Source organism: Rhodofomes roseus (assembly GCF_022264815.1).
Source record: "Rhodofomes roseus strain CIRM-BRFM 1785 chromosome Unknown C8Q71scaffold_3, whole genome shotgun sequence".
NCBI lineage: Eukaryota > Fungi > Basidiomycota > Agaricomycetes > Polyporales > Fomitopsidaceae > Rhodofomes > Rhodofomes roseus.
Genome location: NW_025952959.1, coordinates 1,595,931 through 1,620,002, shown reverse-complemented (window position 1 = coordinate 1,620,002; position 24,072 = coordinate 1,595,931). Strand labels below are relative to the sequence as shown.

Here is a 24,072-nt window from a genome sequence, read left to right as displayed (position 1 = left end):
TCTTGTGGATGTAGTGTATCCGGGGGTCACCCAAATACATGGGAAGCGGGTCATCCGCTACGGGCGGTGTCCATAATGTGGTTGGAATACGACTATAAGGATGGGGTGTCGCGTGTCAATGGTTTGGGGCGCGCCCATCGACAACACAAGACTTCGAGTCGAAGGATACAAGTTGAAGAACATTTACGATACATGATGAGGCCCACCGAGGCCGTACAAACTCAACTCGGCTGGGATCCTCCAACGGGTCACCTGTCTATGGATGACATCCCTTACGGCCGTTGTCAACGCTATCGTGATGCAGATGACAGCCAGACCGCTGCTGTGGTGTACGTCGTCCACTCCTGCGTTGCTGTATACTTGTTTTTGCTCACTTATTCTGCTCTAAATCTCAGGGGGATGGACATACTCGACGTAACTGGCACGTTTGAGAACAACGCATACGACAACATAGGTAGCGGAGTTGAAGTGGTAATGTCAGCGTGGAATGCTCCGCATAGCTATACAGGCTTCAACCCGCCACCGCAATTGTGAGTCACAATGTGTTATTCTGAGTCCCTGTAGTGATCCGACCATGATATAGTCTACATGGTGATGAGAATTACTGGAGAAATGAGTCGTCGCTTGCTGGTGCAGTTGAGTCCACCGCAGAACGGTTCTCCCTCGACCCGCCCGTCGAGACTACGGCCGAGCAACCCAGGTCAGCTCATTTACTGTCATGAAGCCATCGTCAATCTGACTCTGTAACAGAGTAGCACCAGCCGCGCGAAACGAAACCCTCGAGACCACTGCTAGCGCAGGACAACTTGTGACCACAAGAGCATTAACAATGGTGCCCGCTCGGTAAGCATGCCGACGTCCGTGGATAGTTGTTGTGTACCAACGTCTCCAAAGCCTAAATCAAGGAAACCTCGGATCTACCTCCGAAGAAACCCCAGTTGCTGGGAGTTCGATGGATCTAGGTACTTTTTACCTCTTCAACGGGACTGGGTGAGCACCCTTTGCTATGCGTATGCAACGACATTCTCGTTCCTCATTATTTCTATCAAACTCCTCAAGGCAAACGACTCATGGTCTGTCTCACAACAGGAGCCAGGCTAGTCGGTACAGACCTTATAGGTTGCGGCGCGAACGCACTCCGGATCTGGAAAAGCTTCTTAGCGATGTACAGTGAGTGATGATCTCAACTGTTCCACGCCGGCTCCGCTGAAGCCGCCATCAGCGCGGAGCTATGTCGCAGAGCGGATGAAAGGACTTCAGCCGCGTCGACCAGCTATATCCTACCGGGCAGAGGAGGCACGCTAAGAGCATTTGACGATGCTCTACAAATCCCGGTGTCGCAGGGCACTTCGCTCTTCCACTGCCCGCTCGACCAGTCTTGTCAAATCCTCGTCTCTGATCTCAAGCAACATCAAAAGGAGTTTCATGAGAACCAGGAGTTCTCAGAATGTTTATGGCGTCACCCCACGGGTTATCGTTGCCACAAGTTATTACGAAGCCTGGAAGCGCTTGTCAAGCACGTAGGACAAGTCCACCTGCGGCTTACGGCCTGCAGCTGCAGAAAATGCGGCCGCAAGCTGTCTCGCTCGGACGCACTGAGCCGGCACGAGCAAAAGTGCCGTGGCTTGTAGTCTGGAGGGTATGTATGCACCCTGGTCAATTGTAACAAAGATGGTGCGTTCACGACAATACTTGCAGATTTTCAATTTGATCATTAGACTGATGCTGTCCGGGCAACTCAGGTCCACGGCTCGACCCTAGACGATGTGACCTGTCAAGTGAAGGGTCAGGTTGTGACTTGGATAGGCTGGTGGCTGCTCAATGAGATTTGTATTGTACGATAGAAGTCGACGACATTGCTCTGCGGAATGAGACACGAATTCACATTGTTACCCGCATTGGTATTTCAACCCTCAGGCCTCAGGCCTCAGGCCTTAGTTCAATTTTTGCTTAGTCGGCATGGTCTGGAAGACTCGCCTCGGCGGCCGCACTGCTGACGTTTGTACTGTTAATCGACACACTAGTACTTAGTGATGCATGCAGCGTTGCTCATCGTGGAGACTGATGCTCATCCGAGTCCTGATGTGACCTACTCTAGATGTCCATCTGAGGGATCAGTCAGACTGTCAGTGTACCGCTGGGACGGTCGCCACATGTGTACGTAAGCCCACCGTCGAGTCTCTCCCTACTAGTCTCACCGCCACCGTCACTAGCTTTTCCCTTCCGTGTTGAACTTGAAGGCAACTGTTGAACGGTACGCATCTCACTTGCGCTGGTCCCCTTCCGCTCGAGCCTGGCTTCCTCTACTGCTCCTTGAGTGACCGTTGACCTTGAAGTTCGCCCGAGTAAGGGCTCCTTAAGTAGTACTACCTCGTAAGAATTGGTGGCCGCGGCGTGCCAAGTTCAATAGTACGTGAGTTAACCTGCATCAGTACATGCCGCTGCCTCATGCTCACGATGCTCCGGAAGTGAATCTATAGTAGCGTAGTACGCAGAAAATCGGCGGGTACCAGTGAGTCGTGTCGTTTACTGTCCGAGTCGATCAGCTGTCCTGATTCATAATCCACATTGTGGAGACGATGGGTAGTGGCACGAGGCGCACGAGTTCCGAGTCGCTGACCCTTCGAAGGCTTCGGCGCGAAGACTAGATGGGACCCCAGATACTGACAAGATATCTTGCTCGCAACGAGGATCTCGAGCCGTACTCAGAGTCATCGCCTCTGGCAGATAGGCTATGATGTACTATTATGCGACGTACTAGAACTGCGTGGTTGCGAAGCACATCGTGGGGGCCGAATCAAGAGACCCAGGTCAGATAACGTCTAGTACGCAGCTTCTCCTGATCATGATACAGGTCCACAGTGTGGACTGAATAAACTCATAGTTCGCGTGCCGTGACAGGTCCGGTGTATGCCGTCGGGACTTGATCTACCATCCAGAGACGCCGAAGTCCACGATGTGGAACGGTCTACATACTCGACGACACTTCCTATGCCGCATCTGTGTCAGGGAAAACCTCAGGTATCCACAAAGCGGGTCTCTTCGACGTGTCTGTAGCGTTCATCGATTCTGTTCTATCACCACAGTGTGGCACTCCTGTCGTGCAGGCCTCCGGGACCACAGCACAGCCATTGTGGCGCCGCCGCTCTTCTCTCTTATTCACAACCCATGTGCCACCCTTCCAAAGATATAAGATGAGCTGACTGGATCACGGTTCCTCATTCCGCCCAGTCTTGTTCTAACATGCCGGTACCGCTCCCGCAATACCGAGATGTGCCCCCATGCCAATTCCTGATCAACGGCGCACTAGTTCGTGTCCAAATTACTTTCGACGCAGAACCACAAAGGTAAGTCGTCCGTATATCATGATAATGCATTCTGATGTCTAGATAGACTATCATACGAGCAACTCAACGGGAATGGTTCGGATCCTGAGTCTTTGGAATCAGCAACCGTCACCGCTGCTGCAAACCTCGCAGCCCGCATTTTTCATCAATTCATCCATGGGAGGTCGGTGACGTCGGTATCCCGCATCTAGTCTCAGAATTTGATAGTGATCTCATTTTAGATCGTCGGACACTACGCACACTTACCATGCTAAGTGTATCGTCCTGCAACGTCCGTCACCCGGGGGAGAAGATGACTTTCTTCAAGGCGCTGCACAGCGGTGGGTTCTCGTTCTGGTGCAGTCATGCATGTCTCTTACAGTGTTCAGCCTTCATTGTCCGTCAGAGACCACGTTGACTGATGGCTACGACCAGCCGTTTGGTTACACGTTCGAGGATGCAACGTAAGTATTCCTGATCACAGACCGTGTTGATTGACGCACCGAGCCAGAAATTCCAGTGATGATGGATGCGCACACCGTCACGAGGCACAAGAGACGTCTGAGGTTGGGCAATTGACGGATCAGCATGATCACGATTGTCATGATCACGTCTGCACTGCGGGGCACCACGTCGGTCAGGCGTGTGGCTTTGGTAACCCGTGCGGCGTAATGATTACCGACACGTCGTTCGAAGGGCTTAGGCAACATCTACTGGAGTATCACAGCGGGGAGCTGCCTCGCAGCGCCCACTGGGGATCTGTGCGCGACTAGACTTCATACTCAAGGCGCGGAGACGTTGGCAGGACGAGGACATCGATTAGCGCGCTGATGGCAATGGCTGGGCACACGTTGCACGGAGAGACGGGGGGAGCAACGGGGAATTCAAGCACTTCAGCCCATGTCTGATCTAGTCGATGTCAAATCAGACATGTATATATGTCACATTTGCAAGACAATGCGTACTCTGGCCAAGGTCGTATAGGTTGCTATAAACGCTGGTATTCTTGTCGAAGTCAGCCGCCGTGGTCGTCACCGCGACGCGTCCTACAGGACAAGCCGCCACCGCGTTTCGAGTACCCGAGGCAGGGGCTGCTGTGACCTGCCCTGCGAGGTAGATCAAGACGGGGAGGAAGGCTAATACCATTCGAGTCGAGCGGAGATGTGTGTCGTCTAGGTAGTGGGGAAGCTGACGGCGAGTACACACGGGCACCGGGCGAGCGACCGCTCGGCTTGCCAATGACAGGGTCATATATTCATGGTAAGGATCGCCGCTCGAGGCACAACCGTCCTCGAGCGCATGGGACGGGAGAACGTCGGATGTGGAGAAACGTTGTCGGTGAGGAATAGTCGGTTCCAGGCGCATGTGCGAGTTGTCTAGGATGCGGAGACGGAGGCAAATATCGGTCAGGTATGTCGCAAGCTGCCGTAAGGATACATAGACAGTAAAAAGAGCCAGGATGGATGTTTCTTGACCGGTGGAAGACCTGCTCCTTATCGTCAAGATTAGTTAATGATGCGTGAGATGGGTATTTGCAAGTTGGGTCCTAAGCCCTGCAGACCGCGGCTATCCTTGGCTAGCCGTTCAAGATGAATAGGACGCGGGATATAGGATGATCATGTGTCGAGGGTATGGTGGAGCGGGAAGTGCGTCGAATCGCCCATGGCCGGCCCGTGTTGGAATCAAACAGTTTTGGCAGCGTGGGCATGGGAGCCGTCACCCGAGGCGCAGCGATCGAGTGGGTGTGGTTGTATGCATGAAGACAAGCTCAGTGGAATGGGTCAAAGCGATCAAGCGTTATCGCCTGTACACTTCGGAACCCAACTGGTATCGAGTTGTCGCAACAAATCAGTCATGTCGTGGGCAACTTGTCGCTGGGTGACTTCGAAGTTGTGATCGTCAGCCCCGCGACGCTCCTCGAGCCTCTGACGCCAGAAGTCCACGAAGGTATGCGGCGCGTCGTCGCTCGTGCGCCGTGGCTCGCAGAGCCCTCTCAGCGATAGCGAACGTAGTTGTGGGAAGGGAAACGATGCAGTTCCTTCACTGGCACCTGTGCCTTCAGGAGATATGATGAGCATCTGCTGGAGGAATTTCATCGCTCTCTTCCCTGTTACCATAAGCTCGGAGACGTTCCGACAATGCTGGACCACCGTAGTCCAGACCCTCCTCCGGCGGAGGGACATGATCCTCATGGTACGCACGCCGTTGAACACCGGGTGCTCGAGGAGAGCGCACAGGATGCGTCGGCTGGAGATGTTGAAGGTGACCTCGTCAACCGCCCCTGCGAGGGCCTGATTGCTCTCCGGGATGTGCACAACAGACCCTTTCAGCACGAAGTCGTGATGATTCAAGTCATACAACTGGATGCTCGACAGGGGACCGAAGACCTGCATCGTCCTTGCAATCGATGATGCCAACAGATCCGTCGATGCCGGTGTAGGCGATTTCGGGGCGAGGTGGAGACGCTTAAGCGCAGGGAGGTCTAGCCGATCGAGGAGCCCCATGACATCCGCACTACAGCCGGAGAGCGTGAATGTGCCTAGGTGAGGGAGAACAACAAGGGGACCAGGACATGTATCACTGGCACGAACAGCCGATAGAGGGCGCAGAGCATTGTTCACGACGAGGGATTCGAGTAGGGGGGTCGTCCGCAGGAGCTCCACCAATGTTCGCATGTTAAGCGTCATCGACGCGACTCCCCAGGGCAAGCCGACAATGGATAACTTTGTCAATGCGTGCACGTCCAAACTGGACAACTGGATATTGCATCGGCATAGGGACAAAGACTTCAAAGGAGCAGCAATTCCACCCTGGAACGTAGACACCGGCACCTGTGATGATATCGACCCGTTTGCGTCCGGAGCGCCGAGGATTAAGTTGTATAGGTGCAAGTCCTGGAGAAGAGCTGCGGGCTTACTCAGCAGGTCGAGCACGTCGGGATCCAGCTTCAGCTTGCTATGGATCACCAAGGTACGGATTCGAGTGATCTCCTCGAGGATGACCCGAAAAGATGCCATCCATTTGGCCCGATTCTCGATGTCCATATAAGTAGGCGGCAAGATAGCGAAAACCTCCAGCGGTGTCTCCCCAGACCGCCGTAGGAGTTCAGCCATCCAGTCCCGCTGCGGTGTCAATAGGACCCGATTCCATAGCTTGGCAGAAGCTAAGGCGACAGCACGCCAATGGCGACAAACATGCGACACGGCTATCCATGAGTAGAAGGGAGCCGCCAATCCGAACGGCTCCAGCGGGTCGACCACTGGCGTGCAAGGCGCGAAACACTCGGAGAGGAGCTCCGTGGGGAGCCAAAAGACTGGGGGAAGTGTTGCCATCGCGAGTTCTGACAAAGCAATATTTCAGACCTCGAGCACATCAAGAGCCATCCGTGTACCTACATGGAGACAGTGTGCAAGCGGCAATGAAAAATGGTCCAAGCGGTGAGGTATGCGACAGGTGTTCACTGACGACGACCGTCAGCAAGAACCACACCACGCATGATGCTACGGTACATGATACTGCTCACGCCATGTAAGAAAGGTCAAATAGAGACACTCACCACGTCAGTCCGCGCGTGCATGGGTTAACCAGGTCGACCCTCAAATGAGGTTTAGGCTTGCAGCCGTTCCCTGAGCGCAGTACGTTGTGATAACCTGTCCGATTGCGGGTCTCAGGACAATTGCGTCGCACTAGCTCTTCGATATACAGTGTGAGTCGTCAAGCAGAATGGCGCGGGTCGTCGACTAGATGCGTCCGGAGTGAAGGCAGACTGTCGGGTCGCGCGACCAACCCACGAGGCATGGGGCAGGCAAAAGATCACGTGGACGACGCGTCCTGCATTCGCGGCGGTCGATCCAACTGAGGAGGACCTAGCACTCGACCTCTGCCTGCTGCTGTCTCACTCAGAAACACATTCAGTGCCGCTCAGCGCTGTGCCATCTACTTCTGCCCACTGATTCTTAGGCCGGGAATTCGTACTCGCTGGTGCTTACCATCGTCATTCCAGGCCTTCCAGCTGGGCTCGCCACAGACGTGACTTACACGACTTTGAGGTGCCGGCGACCTCTTAAATCAGACATCTCCCACTTGCGCTGGTCAGACTGCTACTGCTATCATGGACGAATCCGATGCTCTGGAGGCTTTGTCCGACATACTGAACCGCTTGACGGAAGACCCATACGACATAACCCTTCACATCGAGCATGTACGGGTCGCACATCAGACAGGAATGGATGAACAGGTGGACTCGGCTCTGGAGATGGTCACTGCCTGGTGGGCCGCAGGAGAGTACGTCTGGCTACCGCTCATCGAGCGCAAGCTCCAAGCCGGCAACTTGGAATCTCCGGAGGACCTACGAGGGATCCTGGATCTCTTCAACCGTGCAGAGCGGGATTATCTCTGTACGTAATGAAACACTGTACCAACAAACAGATACTGAAGGCAGGTCAGCCATGCCCCTTCTGCGGAAGCATCTCAACTTCCTTGTCGAGCGTTATGAACACTTCACTTCCCTGGAGACGAAGCCCGACAGTTTGGGGGATTTGTTCTCCACGTCCTGGATACGCTCAGCGATGTCAGATGTAGTATCGAAGGGCATAGGCCATTTGACGGAGGTGAGCGCACCTGCTATGACGTATGTCTTCTTCTAGTTTAAACATGCCACCCAGAGTCATTTGTTGTGGGACGTGTACAAGGACTGGGAGCTGGAACAATTGCAGAATGCGTCTGCGGAAGAGAGGTATGCCATGAGTCTTCAGCCGTTCCAATCGAACAGTCCTAACCATAGACGCAGAGCGGCATTAGTGGATGAAGTCGAACTGATACTCCTGAAGCGTCTTCAGCAACCTCACTCTAGTGAGTCCTCAGTATAGCTTTTCTTATGCCTTCACTTACGATGCCCAGATCACGATGAGACGTTCCAAAGCTACTCAAGCTTTACGACCAACTTCAAACCTCCAGACCAATACGAGTCTCTCCTCGTTAAAGCGTCCAAGATCCGCTCACAGACGGTGAAAGCATACGAGAAACGTGAGATTTTCGAGAGCTCCCTCGTACGTGCATACCAGTTGCTGAAGTCCCAATCTCGTCTTACGTTTTCATTGCATACTACTACAGGCCCAGTCTGGATACTCTCTCGAAGGCTACGCGTACTATATTGCGTCCGAACGGCGCAAAAAGCCAGACTTGTTCGTTTTGCAGACCCTTTATGAGCGCGCCATCGCGGAAGCAGACAAGCGCCGGTGGAATGGCGGCGCAAACGCTGAGACTGCCCTGCGTGTCTTCTGGACCGGTTATCTGGATTTCTCGGTAGGCTCGGCCTATCATGTCGTTGATACCATGGGATCTCATCATGTACACAGCGTATACAAGGAGTAGAAGTGGAGGTGCAAGCCACCATCTTTCAGAGGGCACTCAACAGCGTGCCGGCGTGTGGGGAAGTATGGGCACGCTATATGCGCTTCCTGGTATGTACACCCGACGTGATCTCCATATCGCGCTGACACGTTCGTGTTCACTAAACCTCCAGGAGCGTACCGGAAATGATGATGATGAGGAGTCCGGGTTAGCAGGTAATCTTGATGCATCGGCCAGCGATTCATAGCTGACTGCGTTTCAGTGACCTATGAGAAGACCAAGACAATACGTCCTTTACAAGCGGATCCTGAGCAGCTTGTGCCCGTTGTACTTGCCCGTGCGAAATACGAATATATGCTGTTGGGCGACCGGCGATCTACTGGTCGGTTGAAGGCCTTTCGCTTGGCTCTCGGATGACTCACTGAGCGGACGCAGGGAAAGATAACTTCGAGACGTTCGAGGAAGTCGTTATGGACGGCATCAACAGGATCAGACAAGGCATGCTATGCACTCTGCATACCTGTATACACAACCGTGACCTGAGCTGCTTCTAGCGTCCCCTGCCGGCGATCCTAGGGTCAGAGTCGAAAAGTTCTACGCCAGCGCTGTGAGTTACGATCTATTTGCTTCGCACACCAGTTTCTCAACCCTCGACAGCTGTCCAAGCTCGAGGGGATGTCTGAACGCATCACGACACTCTGGGAAGAGGCTACCAGTCACTACAAGACAAGCTACCTCGTCTGGACTCACTACACCGACGCGCTCATGTGAGCGCTACCGTCTCAACCCACTGGTTCGTTCACTGACGAGCTGTGCCCAGTGAGGCAAATGAGGACGGAGAGGCACGACGGGTCTTCAAGGATGTCTGCATGAAGAACCTGGACTGGCCCGAGGCCATGTGGGAAGCGTGGATTGCGTTCGAGCATGTGCACGGCAGCGTCCAGACGCTCGAGGAGGCCATGGACAAGGTAGAGTTTGCCCGAGCACAGATGGCCCTCCGGCGCCAGAAGGTGAGCGCTCCCTCAACTCAGCACGCACGATGGATCCTAAGGGTTTGGTTCCCAGGAAGCCGAGAGGGCGGAACATGCTGCAATGCAGCTCATCGCGGAGCAGCAGGCGAACATGGCGTCCGTCGCCGACGCGCCTCTTCCGACTGGTGCGGGTGGTGACTCCGGGGCGGCTCCTATGGACGTTGACGCCGGTCCCAGCACGGCCGCTGGGACGAAAAGGAAAGCGGAGGAGGAAGCTGCTCCGGGGGATGCCAGTAAGAAGGCGAAGACGGGTATGTTCGCGTCATCCGCTCTTATGTCGCTCTCACTAACATGCGTACCAGACCAAAAGCCTGTACAGCTCAAACGGTACGTCGTACTTGATCAACGACCGACTATAGGTGTTGATTGTCATCTCAGCGATCGCGAGAACTGTACGGTCTTCGTTGCAGATCTACCAGAGGGCACGAAAGAGGAGGATCTGAGAACGTTGTTCAAAGATGTGTGTGCCTTGGTTCCGCGGTAACGCTGTGAACATGCGCTGACCGAAGGACAGTGTGGACCCATCCGGGAGATCAAGATCACGCAACTGCCGAATTCCTTGGTAGCGACTGTCGAGTTCATGGAGCGGGTACGTGTAGATCATATAGTATTTCTGTGTACCAGGCTCATGGGCTGTGCAGGATAGCGTCCCAGCTGCATTGACGAAAGACAAGAAGCGCATCGATGGCCACGAGGTCGCAGTACACCTCGCGTGGCAATCAACTTTATATGTTACCAACTTCCCCGAGAATGCCGACGATACATTCATCAGAAATCTCTTCACCATGGTACGGTTCACTGTTGGGTCGGATGTGGGGGTCAAAACTGAGTGATACGATAGTATGGAACGATTTTCGACGTGCGGTGGCCAAGCAAGAAGTTCAAGAGCACACGGCGGTTCTGCTACGTGCAATACACGTCTCCTGTGAGTATCAGTACCGCCATAAACGTACCAAAAGTTCTCATCATTCCCCGACAGCTGTCTGCACAGACAGCCCTGCAACTCCACGGCCACGAAGTCTTGCCTGACATGCTATTGAATGTCTATATCTCGAACCCTGAACGCAGGAAGGATCGTACGGACGCCGATGCTAACGATCGTGAAGTATACGTGGCCGGTCTGAGCAAATTTGCTACGAAGGGGGATCTGGAGAATCTCTTTAAGACGGTAAGCACCCATGTTCGATGCCCAATTCGCGTAAACCGACCTTTGCGACAGTACGGTTCAGTGAAAGAGGTCAGGATGGCGCTCGACAACAATGGCCGTCCGAAGGGTTTCGCCTTCGTCGAATTTGAGACTGAGGTAAGCACCACTACTCAAGTGAGGGATTGTCATACTCAAGGTGTAAACAGCAAGATGCTTTGGCGGCTCTGAGCGCCAACAATCATGAGTTGAAGAACCGACGTATGGCGGTCACTCTCGCAGACACTCGCGTCCGTGCACGAGCTAGGTATGCAAGCCGGTGTTTTTTAAGATACAGAGATTTGACTTCTTGGCAGGGATCCAGATGTTCGTGCAGAGATCCGCAACCGCACTGTCCGCGTTCGCAACCTACCCGCAAACACACAAGACGGGCTCCTGCAGCAAGCACTCGAGAAGCTCGCGCCTGTCAAGCGAGTGGAAGTCTTCGCCGACAAGGCGGAGGCAGAAGTGCAATTTGAAAACGCAGCAGTGAGTGTCCATGTTTGACCTGTGCATTCTCGATTCAGATCTTGCTGATGCGTTCTTTGGCAGGATGTCGGGAAACTGCTTCTCCGCACAGAACCCGTGGTGTTCAACGGGAATACTCTGGAGCTAGTAGCCGATGTGCCAGGGGGACCCCGCGCGGCCCGCCATCCGGCTTCTACAGCCCCGCCTCCTACTGCAGGGCCGGCCATGTTTGTTCCTCGTACAGCCGCATCCAGGCCTAGGGCTGGTTTAGGCAGCAAGAAGCGTGTCACGACAATATCTGCTGGCGCAACATCGAGTAAGGCGGCGGCTAGCGCGAGCTCGAAGGGTGTGACATCCGGACAGGCGAAGGGGCAGGATGACTTCCGGAAGATGTTGGGCTGAAACGTCGGAGTCGCGTACACATTGCTGATATATGAATTGTGAACTTCTATCTCATTGGAGTTATGTAACAAGCCATCGGGTCGACGAGTGGGCTTTGCATGTGCACCTCCTCTGGGCCGATATTATTGAGAGTGCTATTCACGTACGGAATGTGGAACGAACTACAGCAACAGGCGCCGACGTTGCCACCACGAGCGCCTACGCATGTCCCCACATCATTCCACATCCCGCCACAGTCGTTGTTAGTCCTCCTTCTCATCTTCTGTCTGCACAACCGCATCAGCGCGGCCCTACCATGGAAGCGGCCACTGAGTATCAAGAAAGCACTACAATCCGCCTAGAATGGAATGTCGGCAATCTCAAGAACCTCTTTGACGGAAGGTCCGTTTCGTCTCATTCCAGATCATCGAGATCCCCGATCACCAAGACCACCTTAGCAAGGGCGAAGCGAAGTCCAAAGTCACAAAGTCAATCAAGTTTGGCGGTGAACGGTGGCAGGTAACGCATACAGTCAACCTGTGCAGCGGCCACATCGACGCTGAGGACGCCGCAGATACTGTTCTACCCCAATTCGGGTGGCGTCAACGCTGAGGGGCATTCCTTTATTAGCTTATATCTATCCTGCGAGGTATGCAGTTCGCAAGTATTCCCAGCTTGACTAGTACTAAGGCCCGGACTGCAACAGCCTACTTCTGAGGAGAAGGAGAACGCCATAGATGGAAAGTAAGTCTAGCCATATTAGTCCTAGGTTTTGGTCAAATCTCGCTACCGATACTAGATGGGTCCGAGAGGGTGTCTTCAAGTTCGGCTTTGAGCTTCGAAAGTAAGTCCTACCGTAGCATTTATTGTATGTCCTGCCGCTGGATGATGATATAGCACCCAGAAGAACATCCTCTTCAATAGCAAAGAGGCCCATGACCATTCCTTCTCGCATCAGGCGAGTAATCCAGGCCTCGTCGATGCAAACTGGGGATAAATAAATTGTCGGTAGACGCAAAACTGGGGATGGGCGCAGTTCGCTCGTAGAGACATGGTGTACTATCTCTCCAACAGCGTAAAGCAGGTAAACGCCTTCCTGGTGATCTGCACAATCACTACAACCCCCTCATCCCCTGAGCCTGCGCCGACTATCTCTCGCCACCTGGTGCCTAAGGGCCTCTTGGAAGCAATGGGCGGTCTGCTCGATGAGTAAGCAGTTGATACCTCGCTCTCCTGCCAGTGCTCTCAGCGATGGCTTCAGCCCTGTGTATTCCGACATCGAGTTCATACTCCCTCGACAAGGCAGGTCAATGGCCCCCGCAAGACGAATATATGCGGCCCGACAACTACTTAGGCGAGTAGACTATTTTGACACCAGTGAGCCCGTCGTACCCGCTCCTCTACGCAGCTGATGATCAGCTCGCTCGTAGTGTTTAAGTCGGGCTTTGCAGAAGCGTCTTTCAGCACTCTGTCTACAGACACCAGCCATGGCGGATCGATTGACGCGAATGAGACAACTGAAGTTTCGCAAGGGTCGGGATTGACCATGAGACAATTCGAGGATTCCGACGATGAAGACGAGGACGAGGACGATATGATGGTTGACACTGACAGCGACCTCGCTCCAGCTAATTCTTCAGTCCCCGCGAGTGTCGAAGCGAGACCTGCGTCACGGTCAGTCGAGGACAACTCCTCAGACACTCTCAGCTCTTGGCAGTCCGACATAGGTGAATATGGCCAGCCACAGCTGTATGACCAACCGCGACAGGGTGAAGACCCGAACACTGAAGAGTTGCGTAATGTTCGGCCCAAACTATCCCATCCTTCCACTCCGCGGAGCGTGTCCTCCATGCTGGAACAGGACACAAGAGATTCAGCTCCTATTCCCCCCGCCGCTGGCCCAGCAAAGACACATGTTGTTATCCGGGATGCTGCATATGCAACCTATCGCGCGGTGCTGTACTATGTACGTAAACCCAATTCCCTTCTTGACAGGGACCATCGCACCCACTTTATCAACTCGTTCTCACAGATATACACCGACACGATCGCTCTCGCCCCTCTGTCCTCCACCTTCATGGCATCTTCCGCGACTACACCAAAGATGGTCGCATCAGTGCCGGCGACGCCCACGTCGGAATCCCAGGCCCCGGCGTTCAGCCAGCGCCCCAATCACCAACAAGCAGAGCGCTCAACGACCATTGGGTCCGCGACTCCGCGCTCGCGACGCGAGTGGATCGCACAGTGGGAGAGGAACAATGTCACCGGCAGGCCCCGGCCATGCTCTGCGAAAGCTGTCTACAGATTGGCGGATAGTGCGTAGAGGCAGTGTTCGTGCGTTATCCGCGCTGACCAGCGAACACTCGGCAGAGCTTGATCTGCAGGAATTGAAGCAGCGTGCTTTCCAGCACATCGTCAAGTCACTCACGGTGGGCAACGTTGCGTACGAGGTGTTCTCGACTTTCTCCGCCGCATTTGAAGACGTGCGCAAGGTGACAAAACTATTCACTGTCAGACGTTCGATCGCGGGGATACTCACACAGGCACGCTTCTGCGCGCGATCACATGCAGGTCCAAGTACGCTTCTTCCTTGACCATTGGAATGAAATCCGGGCATCAGACGGGATGCGCAACGTCTGGCAGCAAATACGACTCGGGAGACACCCGGGGTTCGAAGAAGGTAAACTCTGAGCAGTTCAGTTTGCATTTCCCCTGCGGCGTGTCTAATCCTCCGCCAAAAACTTTAGTTTGGCCTGTGATTGCACTCAACCTTGAGTTCAAGCCGCGGTCTGTGGAGGCCGCAGAGAATAATGAAAAGGAAGGCTCGACTTTGTGATATTTTCCGGGACTCACCTCTCCTGCGATCCAAGCTCCCGGATCTGTATGTAGCACTGCCCACCAGTTGCGATTGTGACTTCTGTAATTTAGCATGCCCGCGTCCCTGTATCATACGTACTGTCTCCGTGATTGACATAACTATTTTAAAGATTGCGAGTCTAGAGCTGAGTGGGTTTGCGCGCGGACAATGCACGCGTGCAAGACCTGACTTCCGCTCAACGGGGGTACGCGTCGAGTCTGGATCATCCATCCACAGTATCTGAACACACAAATCATATCACTCATGACCTCAGCATCCTAGATCCTAGTCGATACTCGTGAGACTGCCAGCCTGCGAAGTCACTTCGCTATCCATCTCCGTCGTCTCCGTAGTGTCGGTATCAGCCTCACTTACGGCATCGTCACGGTCAATGTCATGACTCTGGCCATCACCGAGGTCGCCGCGCGCGTGGCTCGCCCTCCTCGCGGGAGATGCCTCCCTCGCGGATAGATCGAATACGCCACTATTGCCACCCCATGAGGACGTGCGCGGGCTGATGCCGATACCTTAGGTTCACACAAAGGTCGTTGAGCGGGGCACAATACTCAGGACGGTCGCGACCAATCACCATGCATGAATGAGAATGACCCAGCCCTTGGGGTCGGTGTTGAGGGGCGTGGCGAGCCAATGCGAGGCGAGCCGACGCGGAATGGAGAAAAGGCTGGCCGCATAGGCGTGACATGCACCGGCACCGGAGTACTTGCAACGGTATCATCAATGTCAGGTTCAGGAGCATCCGGAGGTGACGATTGTGGAACGTCGCCTATGTCAATGGACTTTGGTATAGTGTGGCTGTTCCGTGTGGCGATGGGTCTGGGCTGGGGTATGTCGTCGTTTGGGATAACCTGGGGTTCCTCAGCAGTCGATTGCTGGTCGACTGCGAAATTTGGGCGTTCCTGTGGGGACGGAGGCATGGATTGCTCCTCGCTAGGTCCGCTACCGCCGCCGTCATCATTGTCATTGATAGCATTATCTTCGTCATGGTCGTGGCTGGAATCGACATCATATCCAGCGTGTTCCTGTAGAAAATCCTGCTCATCCAACTCGTCAGCCGGCGCAGCGTACGCAGAAATGGTCTCATTGCCATTGGCAGACACATGCTCGTAGCTGCTCGCGCTCGCATACGATTGACGCATCCACTCTTCCTGCTGCCACCGCAGCTCCTCTTCGTCCAGGTCCTGCTCAGAGACTTCGCTTTCACCGTGGTAATCAGCAGGCACGAAGAGTTGTTGGTCTTCGTAGCCTTCATATTCCTCGGACAGTTCTGGCGGCATAGAGCCCGAATCTCTGTCCGGAGGCAATGGTGGTATGCGGTGAAGCAGGCCAAAGCTATCAAGTACTAAGTTCAGCAACGTGTCCGCCGATCGGCAAGATAAACACTTGCCCAAAGACGCATCCTAGCAGCCCTTCTCCGCCCCAGTGTCGATTGGGAACGAGAACAACTTCCCGGATCGTACTGTATTGCAATTGACATGAGTTGAGAGATACGACACGCTTACAAACGCCGAACTTACTCGAAGTCGTATGAATACACATACACACGGAGGGGCTTTTCGATATGCTGAAGATCCGAAGTCAGCACCCGCCGGAGCCGAGGAGCTCATAATGAACACGCACATTCTCGACGACTTCGTAGAAGTCCCCCTCGGCACTGAGTACGCCTCCAGACCATCCGATAATCCAGTCTCCGTATGGCACCAGTCCCGCGCTCTCGGCAGGGCTTCCTTCGAGAACATCCAACACATGCCAGACGTTATCGAGGGCGAGCTCTGGCTGGCACATGCGCATGCTCAGGCCGAGCAGCGAGGGTTTGCGCTCCGCTTCCGGTTCCTGCGGGTCCGGAGCAGTCGCGTGTGGCAAAGCCCAGTCCCTCGAGGGCACAATTGGCACCACTATTCCGGGCCAAGTGCTTTAGTACGACCGAGAGCGAGTTTCAAAAATGGAAGGGTACCTCTTGTCTGCTGACTTTTGCTGTTCCAGACCAGCAGGTTCAGCGTCCGCCCCTCATGGCTCTCGACTATCTTCTCAAGCTCCGTCGCGTCCGCATTGTCTGTCGAGGAGAAGTCATCGCCTTGGAATCCAACTACGAAGTCAAAGAATGGCTCGATGTTCGTCTGCGAGGCTGGCGAGGATGGTGTGACGCGTAGGACATGCAGGGCACGCGGGGGTGTCTGTGAAGAATTCGGGGCGGTAGACTGGCCTGCGCCCATGAGACCGTGAGCTATAGTCCGATTCTAGAGGTGGTATTTTTGTCGCCGTTGATCCGATTGACGAAAAGTGCAGAGATTTGACTAGGAAAACAAAGAAGAGCGTGAACCTGCAGCTGGCGATGTTGAAGCGTTCTTGCACACCTGCTCAATGCGGAACAGACCACCTCATTGCCACGCAGTTGCCACGTGGCCGCGCAGCTCGGCGTCTGTTGTCAGTACTGGTTGAGCTCGTTCCGTTCGAATAAGTAGGCAAGTACACGCACTCCGCGTATGTCGTTTGAACGGGGCTACCGATTGCTAGTTTATCGACACCGGTCCAATACACTAAGAGACGTGTCCTAGACTGTGCTAATTATTTACGCCCATGGTCAGTGTATATTCCGTCTCACGCGCGGTGAGTCCTCCAGCAGAAGAGAGGCTCAAGCTGGCAGAACTCCGGAGATTCTATATAAGTAACTGTGTCTGGAGTCTGAACATCGCCGCCGTTGAATACAGATCCTTCTTGCGTGTATCAACTGATCAAGTGCCATGTATTCGCGCTATTATTGCCCCAGGTAAAGAGGGAGAAGAGGCGGCTACAATGCAGTCCTTTGGGCACCGTCGACTTGCGTCGTGACTACCAACGCTCGGCCAAGGGCGAGGGTTCTAGCTAACGGGGGATGTATGATGGCTGATGCTGTGCGAGTGCTCTTTGTAAGAAAACGTATGCGATGCAAAAGTAGGGGACATACCCATCGGCGGAAGATGAGCCCGCCCATGCAGACACGACAGAAGATCATCTGCACAAAGCTGCTCATACATAGAGTACTTTGACCATAGTTTCTCAAGATGACGTGGGTCGCTGGACAGAAGCGAACAATTCGGCACGGGCAAGGAGCCAGATTGCAGGCACCCCGGGGGCTCTTGCTATTCAGTCTGTCGACCTCGAGAAGCAGGTCGGACAGTGATAGCCTGATAGGCGACGTCTTGCAAGGCAGTTCAATCGGGGTGAACGTGGGCCGGTGTCTCTCAACCTTCCATCCGTGGGGTTTGTGAGAGGGTGGCGTTGCCAAGAGCCATGTTCTGGCTTTAAACGGGGTGCATCGCTGCACGGCGAAGGCTTCGGCCATATGGTTCGAATCCTTCTGCGACAGGCGGATGTTGCGCTAGGACCGAGACACTGTTACGGACGTCACAGCTGATGCGTGCATTAGCCCCCGGATGCATTTCCGCAAGGAGGAATATCGACACCCCAGAGTCGGGGAGACCCTGGCTTTCTGCGCTCGCAATAAACGCATAGTCATCCGGTGGTATGGCTCACCTAATTATCGGAGAAATACGCTGTAGAAGGCGTACTACGCCGTGAATCCATGCGCACACCGTCGGACGCTGCGCCACGCCATGGCCGGGACCGGGTTGTTCAAGGTTGCGGAGCGGAATACAGGCCCACGGCGGGAGGAGACGATCCTCGTGCGGACCCTGACTTCCTCGGCCGATGTCTTGATAGCATTGTTGTCGCCAATCGGAGAAACTGCGGTGAATGCACTGGCTGGGAGTAGCTTCTGTCGCAAGATGCTGGCATCTTAGCAGTACTAGTGATCAGTCTGCCAGTGTCAACCACGATCGAGCGTTCCATATGATGTATTGTATCGAAACCTTGAGCACGTTGCTGGGAGCCGTGTTGACGTACAACCATTGTTCAGCGTTACCTCATGGTATTGATTGCTCTTCGCGATATAGTACAATGGCAAGTGAGCAATGGCGGATCTAGAGACAACGTGAGACAGCGATTTTGCCTAGCGGAGACTAAGACGACGTACTCAACGCAGTTCGGCTTTGTGTACGGCGTTGCAATGTGTGATGCCTCAGCGAATCCATAGCATCCGAATCCTGGCCAAGCGCGTGAGGTCTCAAGACTTACTGTGGGTGAGTTTGATTCACCAAGTCAAAACTTGAAGCGTTGGCAACCTGCAGCTGAGCATCAGCCCAGAATGAGCGGGTGCCGATGATCGCATCCAGGATGGGGGTGCATGACTGCCTTCTTGTCGATATAGTTCCAGAAGGAGATATTTCAATTTGGAAGGCGGGCATGCTCGCTCACAGCGCACACCAGTGACGCATCTACCAGGCGCGGTACCCAGAAGAAGGCAGATACGCGCTTGATATAGCGCACCTGAGATTCGGCGATGTAAGCATGTACGTTCTTACAAATATGGTAATTGGGTAAGCAATTGAAACATACGGATGCCTGTACCTTCTCCAACAAGTGCCACGATGATCGCGAAAACCGCGTCAGACCTGAAGTCGTCCACTTCCACCCAGTGACTCGCTCGACCAGCGGATAGTTAAGACGTGAGATCCCGTCGTCATACGTGAAAGCAGCAGCAGAGACACGCTCAATATAACCACACTCGATCTGGTTCAAGGACAGAGGCCGTTTCCAGTAGAAGACAAAGGCCTAGGGGCGACATATTGAACTCTGCGCGCGCGTACTTGCCAAAGTCAAGTACATACGCACAAGCGCCTACAAGTACACTAGCGTTCCGTATGAAACTCAGACGGCGTTTCAAACGGTAGGTAAGTAAGTCCAGCCCTATGGTCAGTTTCTGACATGGGGTTTCAAACGTCAAAAACGTGCACACGTGATCGAAAATTTTGGGCACGTGATCTTTCGTCTCGTGCGCTCAGAGTGTTTAAAACATATGCAGAGCGTGTAAAAAACGGTTTATTACGTTTAAAACATAACTACAGAGAGCTTATAGAGTCAATTTGAACGTCCAGTCCACCGGTTCGTCCGACTTCTTGGCTGGCTCTGAGGCAGGTCCACCCTTTCGCGACGGCGCCGAGGTCCCAGCCGCCGGGTGCGCCTCGATCTCCTCCTCCGGGTCAACAGGATCGCTGGATAACATACCCAGCAACTCCGACCGGTCCAGATCAACGTAACACTCGACGTCGAACATCGCCGCGCTGCCGCAGTGATCCAGCTTGTCGTCGAGCCACGGGTGCATCATACCGTCATCAACGTCCCCATCGCCTGCCGGTAAGTTGGTATTCGCAGCCTTAAACTTGCCTTTTGCAGGTTTTTTTGAAGCCGAGGTATCGTCACGGAGTCGGCTGTCGATCTCAAAGAATATGACGGACGGCTTGGGGTCGGAATGTGGACGTGCCTTAAGGTAACCAAGGCAGTACATAGCTCAGTTATAAGTAGACAATACAACAATGATACTCACCTTCGCGCGCGCTCTGTAATACTGTCGGATTTGTGTTTGGGACACCATTGAATTGAGATTTTGCCGGTTCCTCGACACGCTGTTCAACCATGTGAAGGTGGAGGCTGTCCGTTCATCGGCCATCGAGTTCGGGACAACCGCGTACATCTTGATCGCAATACATCGGGAAAACCCCCTTTTGGAAATTCGTGAGAAGTTATGAATATTGCACAGAACAAAGATAACGTAGACACATTCTACGGAACATAGCTAACAATCAATACATTGCCCAGTATTGTTAGAATGAGCGAGGGATTACTGAGAATGCCATTGAGGGGCTGTACATGATATAGTAATATCTGTCTTGGTGTCGAACAAGCGATACGGGCCAAAAACATTGATAAAATTGTATCAATTCTACGAATCGGTGTACATTACATGAGTATCATAGTCGTTTGTACTTCGACAGCGCAGACTAATCTAGTTTCCTCCACCAAAGGCGCAGGGCCGCGGGATAAGGGACATCCTGCGTGGCTCTGCGAATGCGGCACGACTGCGTCTGTGCCCGCCGGTCGCTGGCCCCCCTCACCGCTCGCCCATCCCTACTGTCCAGCCTTCCTCCCCGCTCACTCACCCTCGCGCCCGCCTAGTCTTGCCGTGCACTGGCCCTGCCCGCTGCCGCAGGCTCATTCTCGCCCACTGCCCTTCACAAGTTGCCCTCGCCCGTTCTTTCCTCGTGTGCGCGCAGTTCATTGGTTGTGTCTCGTCGCCGTGCGTGTCGACGGGTGCGGGTACCGGTGAAGGGTCGGGCGGGCAAGGAGGTGGGGGATGGGTTTGCGAACGTGCGAGTACGCGGGTGCGGCGGGCGATCGTGCGTGCATGCGATCATGCATGCAGGTGGGCGACGAGCTACCACGCGCGCAAGGGGCGATCATGCGGGCAAGGGGTGATCATGTGGGGCGAGCAATCATGGTCGTGCGGGAGGGCAGGTGAATGGTCGTGCAACGAGCGATCATGGTGGTGGGTGGATGGGTACGTACGCTGGCGTGAGCAGGCTGGGCGAGCAGCTGGGACACACGGAGGTGGGCGGGGATACACGCGAACGCGCAGGATGAGGACGGTGTAATCGCAGGAAGTGTTACTCACCTGCGGCATCTGCTCACCGCCGGCAGCCCTCTCTCGACCTCGCCCCCAACCATACCTGCCGCCGTTCGCTTGCGCTCGACCTTGCGCGCGTGGCATCTGTTCGTCAGCCGTCGTTGCGTGCGGGGCATTTGCCCCGCCCGCTCGCGATCGCCGTGCGTGTCGCCTGTGCAGCAGTTCAATCGCTTGACCGGACGTCTGCTCCGCATCCTCGGATGCCTTTGAGAGGTGGTAGTGAGCGGGAGGGAGTGTGAGTGAGCGTGCTAACGTACCTTATGTGCGCAAGCTCTGCCGCGCGCATCCTCTCCTCTCTTGCCCCATCCATCGGAGAGTACCCGGCAACGCTCTTGTGGCGTCGCTGGCAGTACCTCCAGCCGGCCGGCCGGATGCCATTTGCGCTGCATTGCTCGCGTTTGAGACGCGAGCGCGCAGGGCTGTTGTAGCAGGTGGGCGGCGCAGTCTCGCGCCGGTTTCTTGCGCGTCGCGTCGCCAGCTGCTCGTTCTTCGCGTTGAGCGCGGGAACAGCGACGTTCCTCTGTCGCATCCGCGAAGGCTGGGAAGCAGCGAGGTCGCGCTGCCTCGCCGTCGACAGCACCGCGGATGCGACGCGCTGGCAGCGGTGGCGGTGGCGGGGAGATTGATGAATGCGGCGGGCGTCCAATTTGGGACGTGGCGCGGCCGCGGGATGCTGCTGGGACGGTGAAGGCGGTGCACGGATTGAGGACTGAGGTGGAGGGAGGATCGACGCGAGAGTCGCGCGCAGAGCAAGTCCTAAACGCCCACTTCGGGATCTTCCGATGCAGGCCGCATAAGGCAAGTCCGACAGCGCTTGCGTCCGTCCTGCCAGCGCGCAAGTGCTGACCCTCCCTTCACTCCCTCCTCCACGCCCTTGCTCTGTGCCGCTCGTCCGCCACTCGTCCGCGCCTCAAGATCATGAAAGGCGGCCATTACATGAAGAGACAGGCCTACCATGGGCCTGTCAGAGGTACAGGTACGCCGCGGCATGTTCGAGACGTCAACGCGCGTCCAACCCAACGAGTCAGCAGTACATAACAGCACCAGCGACGCTGCAAAAGCGTCGCCAGTGTGCTCACGAAGGACGCGGCGGATGTAGAGTAGAGAGGGCTAGCGCGGCTGAGATGCTGCATGAAATGTACGTGTATTCCCTCTCTTGGCCTTCCTCACTGCCTAACTCACCACCTGGGTGCGCGGGGCGTCTCCCTCCTCTACGCTTCTGCCAACGGTGGTGTGTCCGGCAACCAGGCATCCAGCAATTTGCTGCACGGAGTTCGTGCCTGTCTTCCCTACGAGCTGTCCCTAGTACGTGCGCCCCAGCCTGCTTCGTCCTTCTCTGACCTCTTCTAATGTGACCACCGTCGGCGCGACGACCGAGCAGCCCACAGAGATCGGAGCGAGCTTCTCCGGAGGCGGCTCCTCGAACCAGTGCTTCGTACAGACCGCCTACTAGTCCGCCGCCGTCGTCTCGTACCTCAGCGCGCCTGGGTCGAACTCGAGCAGGCTCTTGAACGCGACCGGCCGCGCGTACCCGGACGTATCGGCGTACGGCACGCGGTACGACATCAAGTCCAGCGCGGTGTTGTTCATCGTGAGCGGGACGAGCTGCTCTACGCCGATGTTCGCGGCAATCGTCGCGCGGCTGAATGACCAGCTGCTCGGCGCGGGCAAGAGCGTACTCGGGTTCTTGAACCTGTGGCTGTGTAGCACCGCGGCGGGTATGGGCGCTCTGAATGATGTCGTGGGCGGGAACAACCTCGCGTGCAGCGGGGGTACGACTAGGTTCTACGCCGCGCAGGGATGGGATCCTGTAAGTGTTGTACTGTGTCGTGTGCGTTGTGGGGTTCTGACGATGACGATAATGGCTCTCGCAGGTTACGGGGCTCGGCACGCCGAGCTTCACCCTACTCGCATCTGCGGCGGGCCTCTGAGCCATGGAACATAGTTTGAAACTTGACTTTGTCTCTTACCTTGTATTCAAGCTTCAAGTTCTGTCGTGCATGTTACGTGTTCTCTATGGGACTTCCAGCTTACATACATGTTCTTTGTCACGGACACTGGGACATAGAATTAATCAAGGCTTGCTCGTAGTACTTCGTTTGTCCATCACATGTACTCGCTCCATCTAGACAGTTCACAGTACTGCCTCACAATTCATCTAATGTTCCTGAAATATTCTGTCTGTGTGAGGCTTCCAACAACATGAACAATAATGAATCATACTTACTATATTCTTCAATCTGTGGCACATAACATCGAGGTAGGTACATGTAATGCACTCGCATTCTCAATATATTGTCTGAAATTCGTACAAAAGTTCGGGGGGGTAGCTAATTCCCTATAATATTGCGAACAGGTGAATAGTTGAAATAGTTCATTATTCCATACAATACTCCGCAATTTGACGTATTCTGAAAAGGGGCTTTTCCTGATGTAGCCTATTCAAGACATGAGCAACGATATGTTAGATTCCGGCTCGTGAAGGCATGATATCTGCCAGCTCACCGCGAGAACGTCACTGGCGTGAATTTTCTTCAGGGTCGTCCACCATTCGAGGACTGATTGTCCAGGCTCCCGCGCAAGGCTGTAAGTTCACCTGTACATGGTCGCGAACTGTATTGATTCACCGGACGGCGAACGCGCCGCCGACGCTGCGAGATCGACGATCTAGCTAATACCGACCACCCGCCTGCGGGCGGAGCCACTGACCGCCGGATGGTTCTGATTCTCTGAATCTTCGAAGTTCGTGCCGCCCTCAGACCACACGTGACTTTACTTTCTTACATTATTTACATGGCCCTCTGAGCCTCCCGTTTCTTACACGTTTCTTACACGTTAAAAACGTGTAAAAAAGTACTCTGTTTCTTACATCGCGTTTTACACGGAACGCTAAAGTA

At 54.6% G+C, this 24,072-nt stretch overlaps 9 protein-coding genes across 9 annotated transcripts; 4 read left to right on the top strand and 5 right to left on the bottom strand.

Moving 5' to 3' along the window:
* Positions 1 to 542: 542 nt before the first annotated feature.
* C8Q71DRAFT_353056 (uncharacterized protein) lies at positions 543 to 1,709 on the top strand. The gene is made up of 5 exons (XM_047918020.1): positions 543 to 700; positions 751 to 843; positions 895 to 990; positions 1,060 to 1,170; positions 1,223 to 1,709. The coding sequence occupies exons 2-5, from the start codon at positions 830 to 832 to the stop codon at positions 1,629 to 1,631; spliced, it is 630 nt and encodes a 209-aa protein (XP_047783195.1). The 5' UTR covers positions 543 to 700; positions 751 to 829; the 3' UTR covers positions 1,632 to 1,709.
* A 2,068-nt stretch (positions 1,710 to 3,777) lies between these two features.
* On the bottom strand, positions 3,778 to 4,903 carry C8Q71DRAFT_352767 (uncharacterized protein). Its single transcript, XM_047918018.1, has 2 exons — positions 4,292 to 4,903; positions 3,778 to 4,235 (listed from the first exon to the last, which is right to left on the bottom strand). Exons 1-2 carry the CDS (start codon positions 4,689 to 4,691, stop codon positions 4,096 to 4,098), a joined length of 540 nt encoding a protein of 179 aa, XP_047783194.1. The 5' UTR covers positions 4,692 to 4,903; the 3' UTR covers positions 3,778 to 4,095.
* Positions 4,904 to 6,853, bottom strand: C8Q71DRAFT_352905 (uncharacterized protein). Its single transcript, XM_047918019.1, has 2 exons — positions 6,722 to 6,853; positions 4,904 to 6,666 (listed from the first exon to the last, which is right to left on the bottom strand). Exon 2 carries the CDS (start codon positions 6,656 to 6,658, stop codon positions 5,117 to 5,119), a length of 1,542 nt encoding a protein of 513 aa, XP_047783193.1. The 5' UTR covers positions 6,659 to 6,666; positions 6,722 to 6,853; the 3' UTR covers positions 4,904 to 5,116.
* A 332-nt stretch (positions 6,854 to 7,185) lies between these two features.
* Positions 7,186 to 11,891, top strand: C8Q71DRAFT_739274 (RNA-binding protein Prp24). The gene is made up of 24 exons (XM_047922708.1): positions 7,186 to 7,723; positions 7,773 to 7,936; positions 7,991 to 8,061; positions 8,116 to 8,177; positions 8,226 to 8,374; positions 8,439 to 8,630; positions 8,684 to 8,788; positions 8,851 to 8,893; positions 8,941 to 9,060; positions 9,114 to 9,176; positions 9,233 to 9,285; positions 9,336 to 9,445; positions 9,499 to 9,688; positions 9,744 to 9,960; positions 10,012 to 10,036; positions 10,088 to 10,169; positions 10,224 to 10,298; positions 10,351 to 10,497; positions 10,551 to 10,634; positions 10,689 to 10,877; positions 10,929 to 11,012; positions 11,063 to 11,160; positions 11,210 to 11,381; positions 11,445 to 11,891. The coding sequence occupies exons 1-24, from the start codon at positions 7,438 to 7,440 to the stop codon at positions 11,760 to 11,762; spliced, it is 3,099 nt and encodes a 1,032-aa protein (XP_047783192.1). The 5' UTR covers positions 7,186 to 7,437; the 3' UTR covers positions 11,763 to 11,891.
* A 166-nt stretch (positions 11,892 to 12,057) lies between these two features.
* Positions 12,058 to 14,577, top strand: C8Q71DRAFT_794688 (uncharacterized protein; the record flags this gene model as incomplete). The annotated part of the gene is made up of 13 exons (XM_047925557.1): positions 12,058 to 12,143; positions 12,200 to 12,260; positions 12,316 to 12,390; positions 12,448 to 12,485; positions 12,541 to 12,585; positions 12,639 to 12,699; positions 12,754 to 12,950; positions 13,003 to 13,118; positions 13,172 to 13,707; positions 13,774 to 14,056; positions 14,112 to 14,233; positions 14,313 to 14,421; positions 14,489 to 14,577. 13 exons carry the CDS (start codon positions 12,058 to 12,060, stop codon positions 14,575 to 14,577), a joined length of 1,818 nt encoding a protein of 605 aa, XP_047783191.1.
* Positions 14,578 to 15,164: 587 nt separating this feature from the next.
* On the bottom strand, positions 15,165 to 16,829 carry C8Q71DRAFT_794687 (GRASP55/65 PDZ-like domain-containing protein; the record flags this gene model as incomplete). Its single annotated transcript, XM_047925556.1, has 5 exons — positions 15,165 to 15,948; positions 16,004 to 16,075; positions 16,134 to 16,180; positions 16,237 to 16,511; positions 16,571 to 16,829. The coding sequence occupies 5 exons, from the start codon at positions 16,827 to 16,829 to the stop codon at positions 15,165 to 15,167; spliced, it is 1,437 nt and encodes a 478-aa protein (XP_047783190.1).
* A 2,686-nt stretch (positions 16,830 to 19,515) lies between these two features.
* On the bottom strand, positions 19,516 to 20,149 carry C8Q71DRAFT_739257 (uncharacterized protein). Its single transcript, XM_047922707.1, has 2 exons — positions 20,039 to 20,149; positions 19,516 to 19,975 (listed from the first exon to the last, which is right to left on the bottom strand). The coding sequence occupies exons 1-2, from the start codon at positions 20,084 to 20,086 to the stop codon at positions 19,565 to 19,567; spliced, it is 459 nt and encodes a 152-aa protein (XP_047783189.1). The 5' UTR covers positions 20,087 to 20,149; the 3' UTR covers positions 19,516 to 19,564.
* A 723-nt stretch (positions 20,150 to 20,872) lies between these two features.
* On the bottom strand, positions 20,873 to 21,662 carry C8Q71DRAFT_352461 (uncharacterized protein). Its single transcript, XM_047918017.1, has 2 exons — positions 21,433 to 21,662; positions 20,873 to 21,379 (listed from the first exon to the last, which is right to left on the bottom strand). Exons 1-2 carry the CDS (start codon positions 21,562 to 21,564, stop codon positions 20,927 to 20,929), a joined length of 585 nt encoding a protein of 194 aa, XP_047783188.1. The 5' UTR covers positions 21,565 to 21,662; the 3' UTR covers positions 20,873 to 20,926.
* A 658-nt stretch (positions 21,663 to 22,320) lies between these two features.
* C8Q71DRAFT_739240 (uncharacterized protein) lies at positions 22,321 to 23,233 on the top strand. The gene is made up of 2 exons (XM_047922706.1): positions 22,321 to 22,985; positions 23,050 to 23,233. Exons 1-2 carry the CDS (start codon positions 22,794 to 22,796, stop codon positions 23,104 to 23,106), a joined length of 249 nt encoding a protein of 82 aa, XP_047783187.1. The 5' UTR covers positions 22,321 to 22,793; the 3' UTR covers positions 23,107 to 23,233.
* Positions 23,234 to 24,072: the final 839 nt, after the last annotated feature.

What these genes read in the sequence shown, in the direction of transcription:
- C8Q71DRAFT_739257 (XM_047922707.1), bottom strand. Translation starts at nt 20,086, where the DNA reads ATGGTGTCCCAAACACAAATCCGACAGTATTACAGAGCGCGCGCGAAG. An exon ending in ATTACAGAGCGCGCGCGAAG is followed by an intron (nt 19,976 to 20,038) that starts GTGAGTATCATT and finishes GGTTACCTTAAG; the next exon opens with GCACGTCCACATTCCGACCC.
- C8Q71DRAFT_739240 (XM_047922706.1), top strand. Translation starts at nt 22,794, where the DNA reads ATGTTCGCGGCAATCGTCGCGCGGCTGAATGACCAGCTGCTCGGCGCG. An exon ending in CCGCGCAGGGATGGGATCCT is followed by an intron (nt 22,986 to 23,049) that starts GTAAGTGTTGTA and finishes TGGCTCTCGCAG; the next exon opens with GTTACGGGGCTCGGCACGCC.
- C8Q71DRAFT_353056 (XM_047918020.1), top strand. An exon ending in TACCTCTTCAACGGGACTGG is followed by an intron (nt 991 to 1,059) that starts GTGAGCACCCTT and finishes AAACTCCTCAAG; the next exon opens with GCAAACGACTCATGGTCTGT. An exon ending in AAGCTTCTTAGCGATGTACA is followed by an intron (nt 1,171 to 1,222) that starts GTGAGTGATGAT and finishes AGCCGCCATCAG; the next exon opens with CGCGGAGCTATGTCGCAGAG.
- C8Q71DRAFT_739274 (XM_047922708.1), top strand. Translation starts at nt 7,438, where the DNA reads ATGGACGAATCCGATGCTCTGGAGGCTTTGTCCGACATACTGAACCGC. An exon ending in CCGGTTATCTGGATTTCTCG is followed by an intron (nt 8,631 to 8,683) that starts GTAGGCTCGGCC and finishes TCATGTACACAG; the next exon opens with CGTATACAAGGAGTAGAAGT. An exon ending in CTGTCGAGTTCATGGAGCGG is followed by an intron (nt 10,299 to 10,350) that starts GTACGTGTAGAT and finishes TGGGCTGTGCAG; the next exon opens with GATAGCGTCCCAGCTGCATT.
- C8Q71DRAFT_352767 (XM_047918018.1), bottom strand. Translation starts at nt 4,691, where the DNA reads ATGCGCCTGGAACCGACTATTCCTCACCGACAACGTTTCTCCACATCC. An exon ending in CCTATACGACCTTGGCCAGA is followed by an intron (nt 4,236 to 4,291) that starts GTACGCATTGTC and finishes GACATCGACTAG; the next exon opens with ATCAGACATGGGCTGAAGTG.
- C8Q71DRAFT_352905 (XM_047918019.1), bottom strand. Translation starts at nt 6,658, where the DNA reads ATGGCAACACTTCCCCCAGTCTTTTGGCTCCCCACGGAGCTCCTCTCC.
- C8Q71DRAFT_352461 (XM_047918017.1), bottom strand. Translation starts at nt 21,564, where the DNA reads ATGCAGCGCAAATGGCATCCGGCCGGCCGGCTGGAGGTACTGCCAGCG. An exon ending in GCAGAGCTTGCGCACATAAG is followed by an intron (nt 21,380 to 21,432) that starts GTACGTTAGCAC and finishes CACCTCTCAAAG; the next exon opens with GCATCCGAGGATGCGGAGCA.